The 13686-nt window shown below is 40.9% G+C and overlaps 1 protein-coding gene across 1 annotated transcript in view; it reads right to left on the reverse strand.

The window, feature by feature from the left end:
• Positions 1-1242: 1242 nt before the first annotated feature.
• Positions 1243-13686, reverse strand: part of LOC111265772 (retinaldehyde-binding protein 1) — a 30871-nt gene continuing 18427 nt past the window's right edge. The window contains exon 8 of the mRNA XM_086970623.1: positions 1243-1522. Within this exon, the coding sequence (XP_086826749.1) occupies positions 1513-1522 (10 nt within the window). The 3' untranslated portion in view covers positions 1243-1512. The remainder of the gene's footprint in view (positions 1523-13686) is intronic.

The following is a 13686-nucleotide window of genomic DNA, read 5'->3' on the forward strand; positions in this document are numbered from 1 at the left end:
TAGGCCAAAATGACATTCATAGACATATAATTGTCGGCGCTGAGACGTAAACGGCTTGTCAGCTTGAGCTGGGGTAATTTTGTGACAAAGTGGGTAAACGATACAGCCAAACAGAGAGGTTGAGCAAAACTGGGAACCTGATCAGGCGCTAAAGAAGCTAGCGTCAAGGAGTCGTCGTGGAGCTCTTGATAGGCCGAAGAGAGGCATGCTGGAGAGAACTGTCATCACATTACGAAAAGCGCAATGTTTTCAGCGAAGATTACCTTAGGTTTGGAACAATGCACTGGCTGTGTTCAGTGCAGAGTTCCAAACCTCAGAGAGAGCGAAAGTGGGCATATATATAAAGTTAAAGAAAGGAAACGTTTCGAGTCACTTGACAGTTCGACCCGTTACTTTGTACCAATTAAAATAGTAATAAAGTAAATTGTAACAGAACTACATGTAAAAGTAAAATAAAATTTTGATTAATAATAAATAAGTTGAGTAATAAAAGTTATTGATAAACTTTTGATCTACGTTTTGATAATATGCTCAGATTTGTCGTAGTATTAATGATTTCATTCGCTACTCACGAAAACCAATTTGTTTGGAAAAAAAATAACAAGCTGAAACGTATGGCGGAAACGTGTGGTCAGTGCATCGAAATTTAAATGAAGATCAACTATTATAGAGTCTCTCTGCGCATGATGAACCATACCTTTTTTCCTTTTGCCTAAAATTGACGATCCAATCTTGACGATCGCCAATGTTTACGCAGCATCTGGAAAATCTAAGAAGCACTTTCGTAAAGCAAATTTAAAGGGCTCTCAAAACTTATCAAAATTAATAGGGATGACATTTTGGATACACGTATGTTTTTGAGAGAGAGAAATGAATGTTCTTTTTTTTTTGAACGGGGAGATTACCGATTATTCCTGAGAACCTCTAGATAAGCTGCAACGGCTAGGCTTTGTAAAACTATTTGTGCCTTTCGAATTTTTCGGCCTTTTTCAACCTATACAGTCCTGGGACTATTCGACTGCAATCAGGGGAAATTTTATTTCAGTTGGAACTTTTTGTATAAGATGCATTTGGGCGGTATTTAAATTTATCGATATCGCTTGGCAAACGATTTTTACTTGAAGGTTATCTGTGGGTTTAGGAAGAAATGTTTGAAAGATGATTAATTAACAGTTTAGGTCCACTTTAAAAACCTAAACCATATATATTGAATAAAGCAGAACCATTTGTTCAGTTATCTCTTTTTATTTAGATAGATAGATATGTAGATAAATGCGATGTATATGTATAGGGAAAACAGCGGTTCAGATGAATTGCTACGTGAGCCTTGCGAATCCTAAGTAGATTTAGTGGCTGATGTGGGCGGAGGATTAGGTTGGGAAGGTCTAAAAGCGGAAGAGGCCTGTCACCACCGAAGGCTGCCACACCTATTTAAGCAGCACTCGATGATTTGCCTTGGAGGCCGATGTTGCTGCTGCTAACATCCCAGAGTACCACTAGTGGCGTTATCGTTTAGTTCTGCCTGTTGGAGTTGGAAAAGTAGAAAGTGCTTTAGTTTGGTATACTTGATTTATTAACACGGAAAGCTAATATAGGCTACTAAAATGACGATCTTCCCGCTTCAATGCAATGTTGTTCAGTTTAAACCCGAAATACAACGCGTGCACTTCGTTATAGGTTGTTTGAAGTACCGTAAACTAGAGAATCATAGAATGCAACAGGACGCTAACCCATTAGCATGTAGGATAAATAGTCGCATTCTACATAGAACAGGTTGATTATAAGCTATATCTACATCGAAATAGAACGTTGTATACGGCACAACAAGCGAGGCAGGAAAATGGTGGAGAAGTTTTTCAAACTCTTAATTAATTTTTTTAATGACGAAGTTCATTAAATCAAAATGACGCCGGCAAAGAGGCATGAGCGGGAAAAATGAGCGACTGCCCCACCTAGCGATGACGTCAATGACGCGACAACGCTGTTCCCATCGTACAAACGAATGTTCGTTTCATTTACCACTGATTTTCGACGTTGGATGATCTTTAGGAGATTTCAGTTTTTGCAAGAAGCATTATTCATTAGAGCAGACGCGGTTATGCTGTGCATGATAATATAGCTGAGGCAGACGGTGTGCGGAAGCGGTGGTGATCTGTATCATTCGCCTAATTGTTAGATTTAGAGTACGATCAAATTTACTTCATATCAAAATTTGTTTTTTGGAGATTTAATCAATATCGTGCAATCGTTATGCTTTGCCAGGCGGCTGCTGCTGCTGCTGCTTATTTAACGATTTTTTTTTTGACCCAAAGGCTCTGTCCTGCTGTCGCCCGTACGGCTGGGTCAAGTCTATCAGCGGACATTGAATTGTAGCTCGGAAAAGAGCTGTCATTACAAAGATGGTAATGACAAAATGTAGATACATTCAATTCAAATTAGATCGTTATGGCGAGTATTCAGGGCTGAAATAATAAGCAGGCTTGAGAAATTATGCAATGAAATATACATCTGCCATGGTAAATGTGAGCTTAATGGAGGGGCTCGAAACGTTTATAATTACAGAATGCAGAGGAATGGTTTTAGAAGGTAGTTCAAATCCTAATGTCTTACTCTTTTCAGGAAAGGACGATTAGATAGGAGGGTTTTGTCTCATTGTCAAACGAGGACGCGAAGCCAATACCAAGATGTGCTCCATGCTTTAATAGAAACATGAAATCCGGAAATTACCTAGTGATGATCAATGAATGAGTAAATGATTTTACAAACAGTGAAACAAGACGTAAAAGCTCGAAGTTTAGAGAAGTGAAGCGGTCGGTCAAGTCACTCAAGTGAAGTTCAAGGCTACTTCAATAGGCCACGTTTAAATACAGTCGCTTCTAGAGCGGGCTATTGGAGCCAGAAAAAATTCACATTAAAGAAACGCAAAAAGAACACCAAGTTTTAGAAATAGGCACGACAACTACATATTTTATGTTACCCAGCAGACCAATTCGACCTTCCTTTGATGCTGGATAGACCACCAAAGTTTTCGCGGGTCGAAAATCCTACGTGTAAGATACGGCGACGACAATAACAACCACTGCTATTAATTCTGGCGTTCTTATAAGTACGACAACAAGTGCCTCGAATAGTTACTGAACCGTATCTTGCCGAAGAGGCCAGTATATTAAAATTTAAAAAAAAAAAGTGAAAAAAAAAAGTTCATTAGTGCAATTTGTAGCGAAGGGTGCTGGGGGTAATATCAATGTCACAGTCCCCTCTTGTTTCAAACATGTAATATGAATGGTACATTAATGTAGCGCCTTATACTGGATTGAAGAAAAGATATTGACTGTTTTTTTAGCTAGATGGCGCTAGAGCCGTACATGTCAAATGATACAAGTCGTATCGAGTCGGCGTCGTAGATGTGCTAAAATTGTTCGAATAACTTTATTCAGATTTAAAATGGAGCGCCTTGAGGACGAGTGAAATTTCTGCAAAAGGTCGATACATTCTATCATGTTTGTTACGATAATAGGATCAGTTGACAATTTGACCCAGACGAATTTGCCCAATCCTATACCTTTCTGCGATACTTTAGAGAAGCGCCATTTGCGAAGCGGTTGGTAACTGCTGTTGGTAAAGCTGATTACATACGACAATAATCTGCGACGAAAAAATAGAAAAATATCCTCCACAAGAGATGGAAGAGCCCAGATGGATGCCAGAGAAAATAGTGTTTTTTGTGGTCGGTAAAATTAAGAAGTAATTGTGCATTATAACTCACTGCCGCCTGACAAATCGAACCTCTGCTGTCAACAATTAATAATCTTATACCAAAAACTGCAGTAAAAGAATCAGTAAACAAAAAATGCGTAGTTTTTTTGCCATGACAATCCCAGACCACATGTCTATCCGGAACAACTGAAAGATGTTGGATGAGAAACTCAGTGCACACATTGCGTAACCCATATTTTGCATTAATACAATATCACCTGTCACAGTTTTTTGCCTAGAAACTAAACAGGTTCTACAGTGATGGGATCTTGGTATTATCATGAAGTGGCAGAAGGTCATCGATAAAAAAAGCGCCTATTTAATATAATTTATTTAATATAAGCACCTATATAATTTAATTCTGTTATTGTCTTGGTTCATTTCTAGTCTAAAATGGTCATAACTTTTGCGACTGTCTAGTATAAGGAACAATATCAAACTATGTTAGAAGGATACTCGAAAGGGACCAGATTGGCGCGACAAAGTAGACCCCTAGGGTTATAGCGATATTTTATCGCATCAGAATTCGAGTTAGGCAATGAGTTATATAGCATTTTCGGAAAATGAGACTCACATTACAGATCGGAATTATAAACACAATGACAAACCAATGATGGTTTGGGGCCGCACTCTGGATCCGGGATAAGCACAGAATTGAAAAAAGGCATACAAATGTAACGAACAATGTTTCAATTGTTGGTACGCAACTATCACCGGCCGAGCCAGTGCGGCGCAGCGGCTACAGACCGTTGACTAAACAATACGAGAAAGACAGCAGGGTGTACAGACCTGATAATGACTCTCCTACACACTCCTTCGTGCACAGCAGCGACAAAAAGGGAGCTGATTCCTGTACGTGCCAACGTCAGGAATCAGCTCCCTTTGTCCCGTTGTACATCAGAGAATTCAAGCTGCCATTTTTGGACGCGATGTACCAGTATACTGTGCGGAGTGGCATCAACGGACACTCAAGCATACATTACTTCAGCATAATATGGGGCACCTAATTGGGCGGACAGCCGTGATCGCTGAATGGGGTGAGACGGACGACCTAGGCGTTCGGCGAATCGAGTATCGTAAACATCGGCTGAGCTAGTTATTTCATAAACTCGGCTGGTGTCTGGCGTGATTTAATACAGAAATATGCTGCTAATGGTATACCTTTGACGCGAAGGATTATATACGGCTACGCTAAAATACGAAAATATGCTGATACGACAATTGCATAACTTTTAATTTAAATTCAAGTCAATTGTTTAGTTAAACATTTATAACTTATCCTGAATCTGTGTACGTAGAGGTATACAAACAAAGCACATACACAAATCTAGTAATAAAACAAAAACAATTACGTCTACTAATAGCTAACATACGGTGCGACTGACAAAGAAATTTAACTAACGAATATCCCTTAACCTCCACAACTCTCCAGCGAACGAATCCATTGGTCGACACGCCTCTCTTGCAGGTCGCACCGAACCTAATTCGAATAGCCGGCGACGACAATCCATTGTAGAAACAATTTCGGCAAGTGCCGCCTTCTTCTGCTATCGCCAATATCCCATCGTGGTGATGGCCAAATGAATCCTTTGGCGCACATCAAGCAATATTCCTCTGTGGCTCTTAGTGATCTTTCTTTTTTAGTGCTTTTCAAATCCTGCTTTTCCACTCTGGGACTTCATGCCGACATCTCGGCGACCGCCAATGTCAGTTGCGTCAAGAGCAAAACATTGACAATTCAATTTCGCTTCAGCCCGCACAGGGGGATCGACCGGGTTACCGACGACAAATGCAGCGACGTCAGTCAGGTTTGGTAGCGTTCGAGTGTTTCCAATCTTTGCCAGTCATGGCTACCCGCATTAGCAAATGTACCAAATCGACTACCTCGTGGGTACGGCTGTTGTTCGCCTGCCCAACAGTGAGTCTCACGGAGAAAGTCTGCGTCAGTCAACAAGAAGCGGTCAGAGAGCTATTTCTGCACTAGCTTTGTACGCTGCCAATATCACCACGGCTTCTCATGCCATAGTCTTTTGCCTTCTTTGCCGATCCCTCAACTTTCTGCTTAGTTCTGGTTGAAGATTTGTATGTAAATAATGTTGTTGTCCTTGCCCATGAGTGAAGCGGCCTCTAACTGAAGGGAACTGCCCACTAGTGAAAGGAAGCAACATTCGCAGTGCTAGATGTTCGAGCGTCGGCAATAAAGCAAAAAGAGCGAGGCTCGATCAATGCAAAGAAACTGCCACCCAAAACAAAGCAATGAAAGGAACTCTACTTGCAATGAACAACAACTGAATTCTCACAACAAACAAATGTATCCTGTGGCTTCTTACGCGTGAGCGTTCTATCGAGCAGAGATGCCGGACCGACGCAGCATCTTTTCGACTAAGGCTTGTACGACTTCCTTAGATGCAGGGCGTGAACGTTTCCGACGAGATACCCTGATCCTCGGCGAGTACGATATAATCGGAACAACGGTACAACTTAAAGCGATCAGTTACCCGACAGCCGGAAGACGTCGGAAGCGTCGACTTCGAAGATCGGTAAGGCGGGAAAAAATATACCAGTCAACGTGCTGCTAGCACAGCGTTAGACAACTTTTGATCTGAACAGCAAGGAGTTCGAAGTAATGCCCCAGCGAGATATGAGAAAGCGGAAACCTTCCACAGAAGATTTGGTATCAAAAGAAATAATTACAAAGAGCACTCTAGCTGGCGGTTTGAGTTCGGGAACGGGCGTAGAAGCATGCCGTTTTGTGTTGGAAGCCAGCCGTGGGATGCAATATCTGACGGCGGTGTCAGGCGTCAAACTTCAAACACCTAGAACAAGAAGTAGTCGCCAAGATACGAAGATACAGCGAACGAAAGTGGAAATATACATAAAAAGGACTTTCACTTCATATATACACATGTATATATATATGAAGCGTGTGTGTTGTGTGCCTACGCGCAGCTGCCGAAAGAAAAGGGCAGAAGTGGGAACTGAAAAATTGTACTGAACAAGTTCCTTCTGGTAAAGCACTCATAAATCTATCTGTAATCTGGTAAATGATAAGTATGGTAAATAGATAGATAATCGGCTTTACTTATTCCATACGCCTGTGGTGTGTTCCAGGATTTTGTTATATTGCAGTGATTGCGACGACCTATAGCTATAATCGTAGTGCTTCAATGTAGATAAAATGTACATGCCGTAGCTGCTGGATTTTAACCTTTCTCATCGTCTTACTATGTTCTCGGCAGCCAAAGGTCCAGGATACAGAAATGGTAAGTACCTTTATTCTTATTTGAGTCCTATGAAAGGTCATAAATAAAGATGATGCCTATCAAGCTGTAGTAACGAATGTTTAGCTTCTGTTTACTCATCCACTCATGCCTACATCGGACTCGAGTAACATGTATACTGTATATTTGATCACCCTATAACGGGCACTGAAAACAAGGAAACCGCTGTCTACCAACGACTTCGACCTCATCTAAAAAACCTTTCGCTATAACCGCCACTGGCAAGACGAGCATCAAGATTACACGTCTTGCGTATTAGACGTGTCCTGCCAGTTAGACGTGGGATTGCGGTAGTTCTCATAAGTGACGTGTTCCATCCATTAAGAAACTTTTCTATTGGCTACCGCATGATACGTAACATGTATGTTTGCCTCACAATGCGACACCATACCTAGTCTCTGAGCAGCAGGTAGACTAATCGTGATGCGCTGTTGCTCAATGATCTGGCAAAACCTACCGAAATGTACCATCCGGCTGAGGCGAGAGGTTTAAGATTTACTTGGAAAGCTAGTAGCGTGTTCCCGCTCTATGTCATGCTTGCACGATAAAGAAAGGCAAAAACGGGGCAGTATATATATATATAGGAGGTAATTCAAGCTAAGGGCTTGCTGAAAGTGATGGCCCCCACTATTATTGCAGGCACGTTCATGTTAGGATGCGGCAGGTCGCGTCGCTATCTGTATAAGGTGATGAAGCTGCGTGTTGCAGTAAACCTTGGTTATGCGAATGTTCGGGCACAGATGAAATTTACTGCCGATGACGACAGGCAGACGTGAATATCAATGTGGACTTTGATAGCTGAGCGAAGTCTAATGTAAATTCTTCCGTAGATTAATATTTTTCCTTTGTCAAAAACCTGTGCCGAATACTTGTGGTCCTTTTTTTCCAGGTTTGCACGTCCGTTTTACATGGACACTTTATAATAGCATAGGTAATATAAGGCTCATAATTGACGAGCTTGTAGCACTCGTAACGCAGTTGTAACGTGCAACCATCAAACGGGGTCGCACGAAGGGTCGATCTGATCGGCGTAGCAATGAAGATGCCTATATCAGCGTAGCGGTGATCATTTGATGCAAAGTTTTTATACGTTTGAAACGGTGTAGTTAGGTCATTTCGGCAGCTGCCATCATCAAAATACTTGATTGATTCGGGCTTTACGTTTAATATTATTACCGCTAACTATTGCTTCTGACGGCTGACCGCTAGCCCGAAACGAAATGTATATGTTCGCAGTTTCGATAGCTTCAAATCAATGAGTCCGCTTTTCTCTCTTATACTATACATGGCAGTACAACAATAGGACTGTATATATTATATATATATATAGTACAATAAAATTTCCGTGCGATATCCATCTTTTCATTTTAGTCATATTCGCTCAGAAATCTTAACGGTTTGGCAGCGTCTGGAACAGCTGTTTGGCAATGTGATTGTACTGCCAACGAAACCGTATGGGGAAAGCCATTTTTCAGTGTCGTGACACGGTAGAGTGTTCGGAGAGGACGTTTACGGACCGGACCGGACCCTGTGCAAACACTATCAGAGGCTCATACTTCTGTGTAAATCGTGTCTGCAGTGAGCGACACCGCGTAACTACACCTGCCACATCATAGAAGTTCCTTGTAACCCTATTGCACAATAGAATTTTCCAAACACTTCGCATCAAGCGAGTGACCGTCGATCGGTACTCTTTTTAGAGGGAACTGATAGACTTTGTGTTAGACTTAACTGTCCTGTTATGTTAGATAGATCTTACGAGCGGTTGGTATTTCTCAGTGCGCTAGTAGTTTTTTAGGCGGCCTGTATATCTGAGACCCACCGTGTAGCTAAGGAACGCTTAAGGTTTAGTTCTATGAGTAATTTAGACGCTGGTACCTAGGCTATGAGTGGCTATGACTTTTATCAAGGGAACTTATTATAATAACACAGCGAAAGACTATCTACAAAAAATACGAAAATTAGGCAAGCGTTTTACGTTAGGTTCTGTCGCTTTGTTTTAGAAGGTTGACCCTGAGTGCGAAACGAATTGTATCTGTCGTTAGGTGTATATATATATATATATCTATTTATAATCGAAAACGCTCAGCATTCCCAGGGGTATCAGTGCTCTTTTCAAATTGTCGAAAACCCCATTATAACATTCGTGGTAACGGGTATGCGTTGATTCGCTAATTTTTGCTCTCAGATGAAGGCCAGTCCTTTACAGAACAAAATAACGAACTTTTGAGCCATATTAAACTCTTGAATCTTCTAAGACAATGTAAATATACTGGAATGTCAACCGAATAAGAATAGCTGGTCGCGACTTTTATTATACTATTATAGTTATGTACGAAGCGTTAACTAGAGGAAACACATGCGAGCACTGTTAGTCAAGGGATTGCCTTAGTCGGAAGCAACCCGGTCATCAGGCCCGTTTAGGTCGACGCTGCTGTGTAGGGACACTGAAATCTATTCAGGCTGTATCTAGATTTACGGTTGTTAGTCCACATTACAGCGGGTTCGCGGATTCCTCACAAATGTATTTATTTTGTTATTTGTTTAATCTAGCATTATAATAGAGGCATATATGGCTTTTGATTAGTGATCTAGTAATGTTACAATCCGGTCTACAGCTAACTCGAAAATTGTTTCCTTAATATCTTCAAAAGGCGTAGGCCCTCTTTGTATGTCGTAAGTTCTGTATTCCAACCTTCAAAAATTTACAAGGGAGGAGCCTTAAAGCCAAAACTTAACGCTTAGCTTTCATATCTCCATTATTTTAGACACTCCAAATATACAGCCATATTTCTCAATGGATTTCTTGTACCTCTTGTAATTATTATTAGCAGCCTTGTCCGCGTCTCTCTACCAGTCGATCGTGCCTAAATTAATCTAGTTGCTATCACCTCTGCATTTTACTTTTCAGACCATTCACTCCATACTCGACATTAATTCGTTCCCTATTCTACTGTGGGGAAGAGGCTATGAGACCTTTCCAGGAGTTTGTTTAGCCACGTAATTATTCCTGTTCACTCACACGTTATCGTATGCTCAAAAACAACCTGGGTAAGTTAAACGAAGTTTTCATAATTACGACAACCGTTATTTCGATGATGTGCCTAAAATTCACAAATCGTCTCGCCGGTTACGTCATCACATATGTTTCGTCCGCTGGCTTCAGGGAAGTTCTCCATCACACATATCGAATAAAACAATATGAAAGTCCTTTCTGGTCTTGTTGATCTCACTCACGATCGTATTTCTTCCAGCAAAACGATCCCAGCTTTCAGTCTACCTCGTCCGTGCGACTTTTGAAGAGAGGCGCTAGTAACCAGTGCCCCTATCCGGTCTCTTCACCTACGTAAAACAGGTTTTTAAACGTTCGTCAAATAAAACCAGGCTGTCGACTACGTGCGCTGCTTCTGCAACTAGCCCATCGTCGACGTATCGTTTCTACCTCGCTGAGAGCATCCTGAAAACCTATCTGACGAGGTAAGAAGGTTATCCAGGTTTCGAACCAAAGGTATAACTGGGTTTGATTTATTGAGTCTTTGCATGGATCCCGAGCGTGCGATGACTAGAAAATATAAATTATAAGAGTTATAGTTTGAAGCTTATTTAATCGTATGTTAAAAGCTTAGTTTATTACCATCCTAATACTCAGTTAAATGCTAAAAGCCCGTAGTTTTTATTTAACTATTATCCAGTCTAACTTCATGTTTTTCTGTACTAATAGTATCTATTATCTTATTATCGTTTTTGCTAGACGCTCTGCTAAACTAAGAGACGTAACTCTAGCATTTTCAGCTAAAACAATAACCAATGGAATCTCACAGTACTTGTTGAGATGGCTCTATGGGGTTCTGAGCATATGCTTGCCCAAAACTCTATGTGGATACTTTTCCCAGGTGTTAGCCAGTTCAAAATTACAGACGATTTCAGACCAATCCAATGCTCAGACATTACTCAGTTCACTCAGATTCAGCATTTCCGCTCGTACAATTACTTATAATTACAAACTTTTTACAATACTGAAGCATATTTAAGCAAAACGCTTTTATAGTCCAACACGAATCAAAATGATTTACGATAAGACGATCAACACGACATCCCTGATACGATTGTAACAACTCGTGTAATAAATAGATAGTACAAGTTTCTTTTTGGATTTAACACACAGCACATTTTTGCAGAAATTTCACTCATATTCAAAACGATCGATTTTAAATCTGAAGACAGGTACTTATTAATTTCAGATCCACCGCTGTTAGACCTTAGCCAACGTCAAACGACACCAACCCCGACCGAGACGATTTGTATTACCTTTAGACATGTAATTTTAAAATCATTTGGCTGAGAAATGGTCAATAACTTTTCATCAACACCAGATATTCTAGTACCAACAATCCTTTGACCTTTTTTCTAACACCCTAAACTTCATGCGGCTTCTGATATGGCTGGCGACGCAGGTTTACTGGATAGGCCCATTATCCAACCGGATTTCGCTTCTTAGTTTTGATTTTCCGTGATTGTCTGCCTCGTCTGCTAACCTTTCTCCATATCTCACTTTAGCGACGAACGCGGAGACTTAGACGGACGTTATATTGACGGCCAAGGCGCACTATGCCAATGTCATGTTTAACCCCCTTTACTTTCTTCTACATTCTCTTCACCTATTCTTCACCAAGTCCACTTCTCTAACCTCCACCTGTAGCCTACTTCGCCCTCAGGGAACATGGAAGTGTATACGGGTGCTCAATTGACGGCCAGGGCGCACTAGAGTATTCCCATTTTTGGCTTCTGCGGCGATGCGTCGCCAAATAACTGAACTGCTCCGACTTGGCAAAACGTTGTCCCGTTTTGCCCCCTTTTAGTTTTATCGTAATGTAAATAGGTGTGTATTTGCGAAGCCCAACAACAAGTTTGATGTTTCTTCGGTAGCTAACACGTTGTGAGCTTCTGTTATTGATTGCTCGGTAGAAGCCTCACTAGAGCAGAAAAAAACAAACTGAATTTACGTGGCCCCGTTCCACCAGTTCTTTGGCGCATTACCTCTGGTCATCGCGGAAAGCCAGGAAGGGTCAGTTCTATGCAATGGCCTCGTTTCCTCATTGAGTTTAGCGGATATATTCGTGAATAATGTGGCGTCATTCTATAACGTAGAAGAGGGCCCTTGGGTGTATATCGGAGATGACGATAGAAAAAATGGCTTGGAAAAAGGTCTGCAGCACGCTACAAATTGCTGTACGACGGCTTGCCCCTGCCAACTCTAGGTTCCACAAGGGAAGCGTAGGAGCAAAACCTAAAATTGCGTTTATTTTGCTATTGATCGGTTACGGTACAATAGTTGTCGTGGCGATGGTAACGCAAGAAAGTAGTTGGCGGCAGTGAAACGTAGTAGCGGTATGGGCAAGAGATTGCAGGAAACGCCAGGACAGCATGGTCCTGTCCGTTGCTGCTTTCGTTGTTCGCAAGAAGAGAAACCTTCATTCGTGGTAATGCATGTACATTCGCCATTAATTCGGCGTTTCGGCACCAGGACTTTTGAAGGTCACGGAACAAAGAGGTTTAGCTGGGAAGTGTGGAAGGAGGAACCAGGCACATGAGGGCACTACAGAAAAAAACAGCAACAATGTTTAGTAACTTTGAGCTTCAAAAAACGAACTACCGGTAAGGGGATGATCCAGATTTGGTGAATCTCGCATAAGGCGCCATCATTCTGTAAACGCACGTGCGTTAGACGTTTTTGAACCTCTAAACAACGGTCCGGACAGTGGGCGAAACGATAATTTGCCTGGTCTTTACATCACTATCAGAAGACTCTGGTAGCCCCTGCAGACGAAGATCTATCGAAATTAAATTTGTGTATAACTGCAACACTTAAAAGTTTATTTATTTTTGTCTCGCTTTTTGTCATTACGCGTGAGGGTTTTAATTACTACAGTGGCGTTATGGGAAGCACCTTCTAATGTTAACTGATCAGTTCCCTTTTCGGGACGCACGTGAATATAATTAGCAGAGTCAGTACGTTTGACGACATTGTAGCAACACGTCTGGTAGACGTCTTAATGAAGTACGTTAGTCGCACCGTCCTTCGGTTGATTTTTACCGGACTCCACGCTTGGTTACCTTTATTGTTGGAATGCTGGTAAATGGAATTGACCTTTGGCGGTCGACATCAAGGGAAAGCGTTCACGGATGCCGAATTTGGTTTTTCGTCAAAACATAAATCTTTTCTTTAAGAATATATATTACATTTTTGCTCAGCTAATCGATATATATTCCTTATTGTAAAAAAAAAAAAAAAACCGTCAATAGTGTTTTATTTTGATCAGAACAAACACTTATATTAATAAAGTAATTTGACTCAATAAGTATTATTAAAAAAAGTTTATTCATTCAGACATAGCTCATAACAAACAGCCGGTACAACTTTCTTATTGACGTACATTAGAAATTTTCCACTTCACAAAATCCTTACTGAACCATTACCTACAAATTAATAAAATTGTTCTTTTAAGGCCATTTTACATATATTCAAGGTACTGCTTTCTTAGTTTAGCTCAGCGAAATATATCAAAGATTCGGTAATAAACCTAAAAAACGAATAATTTATTTAGTGTATGTTTTTTTTTAAATCGCGATATTCTTTACCAAAAAGAAA

The sequence above is a fragment of the Varroa jacobsoni genome, unplaced genomic scaffold (assembly GCF_002532875.2).
Source record: "Varroa jacobsoni isolate VJ856 unplaced genomic scaffold, vjacob_1.0 scaffold_1006, whole genome shotgun sequence".
Classification (NCBI taxonomy): Eukaryota; Metazoa; Arthropoda; class Arachnida; order Mesostigmata; family Varroidae; genus Varroa; species Varroa jacobsoni.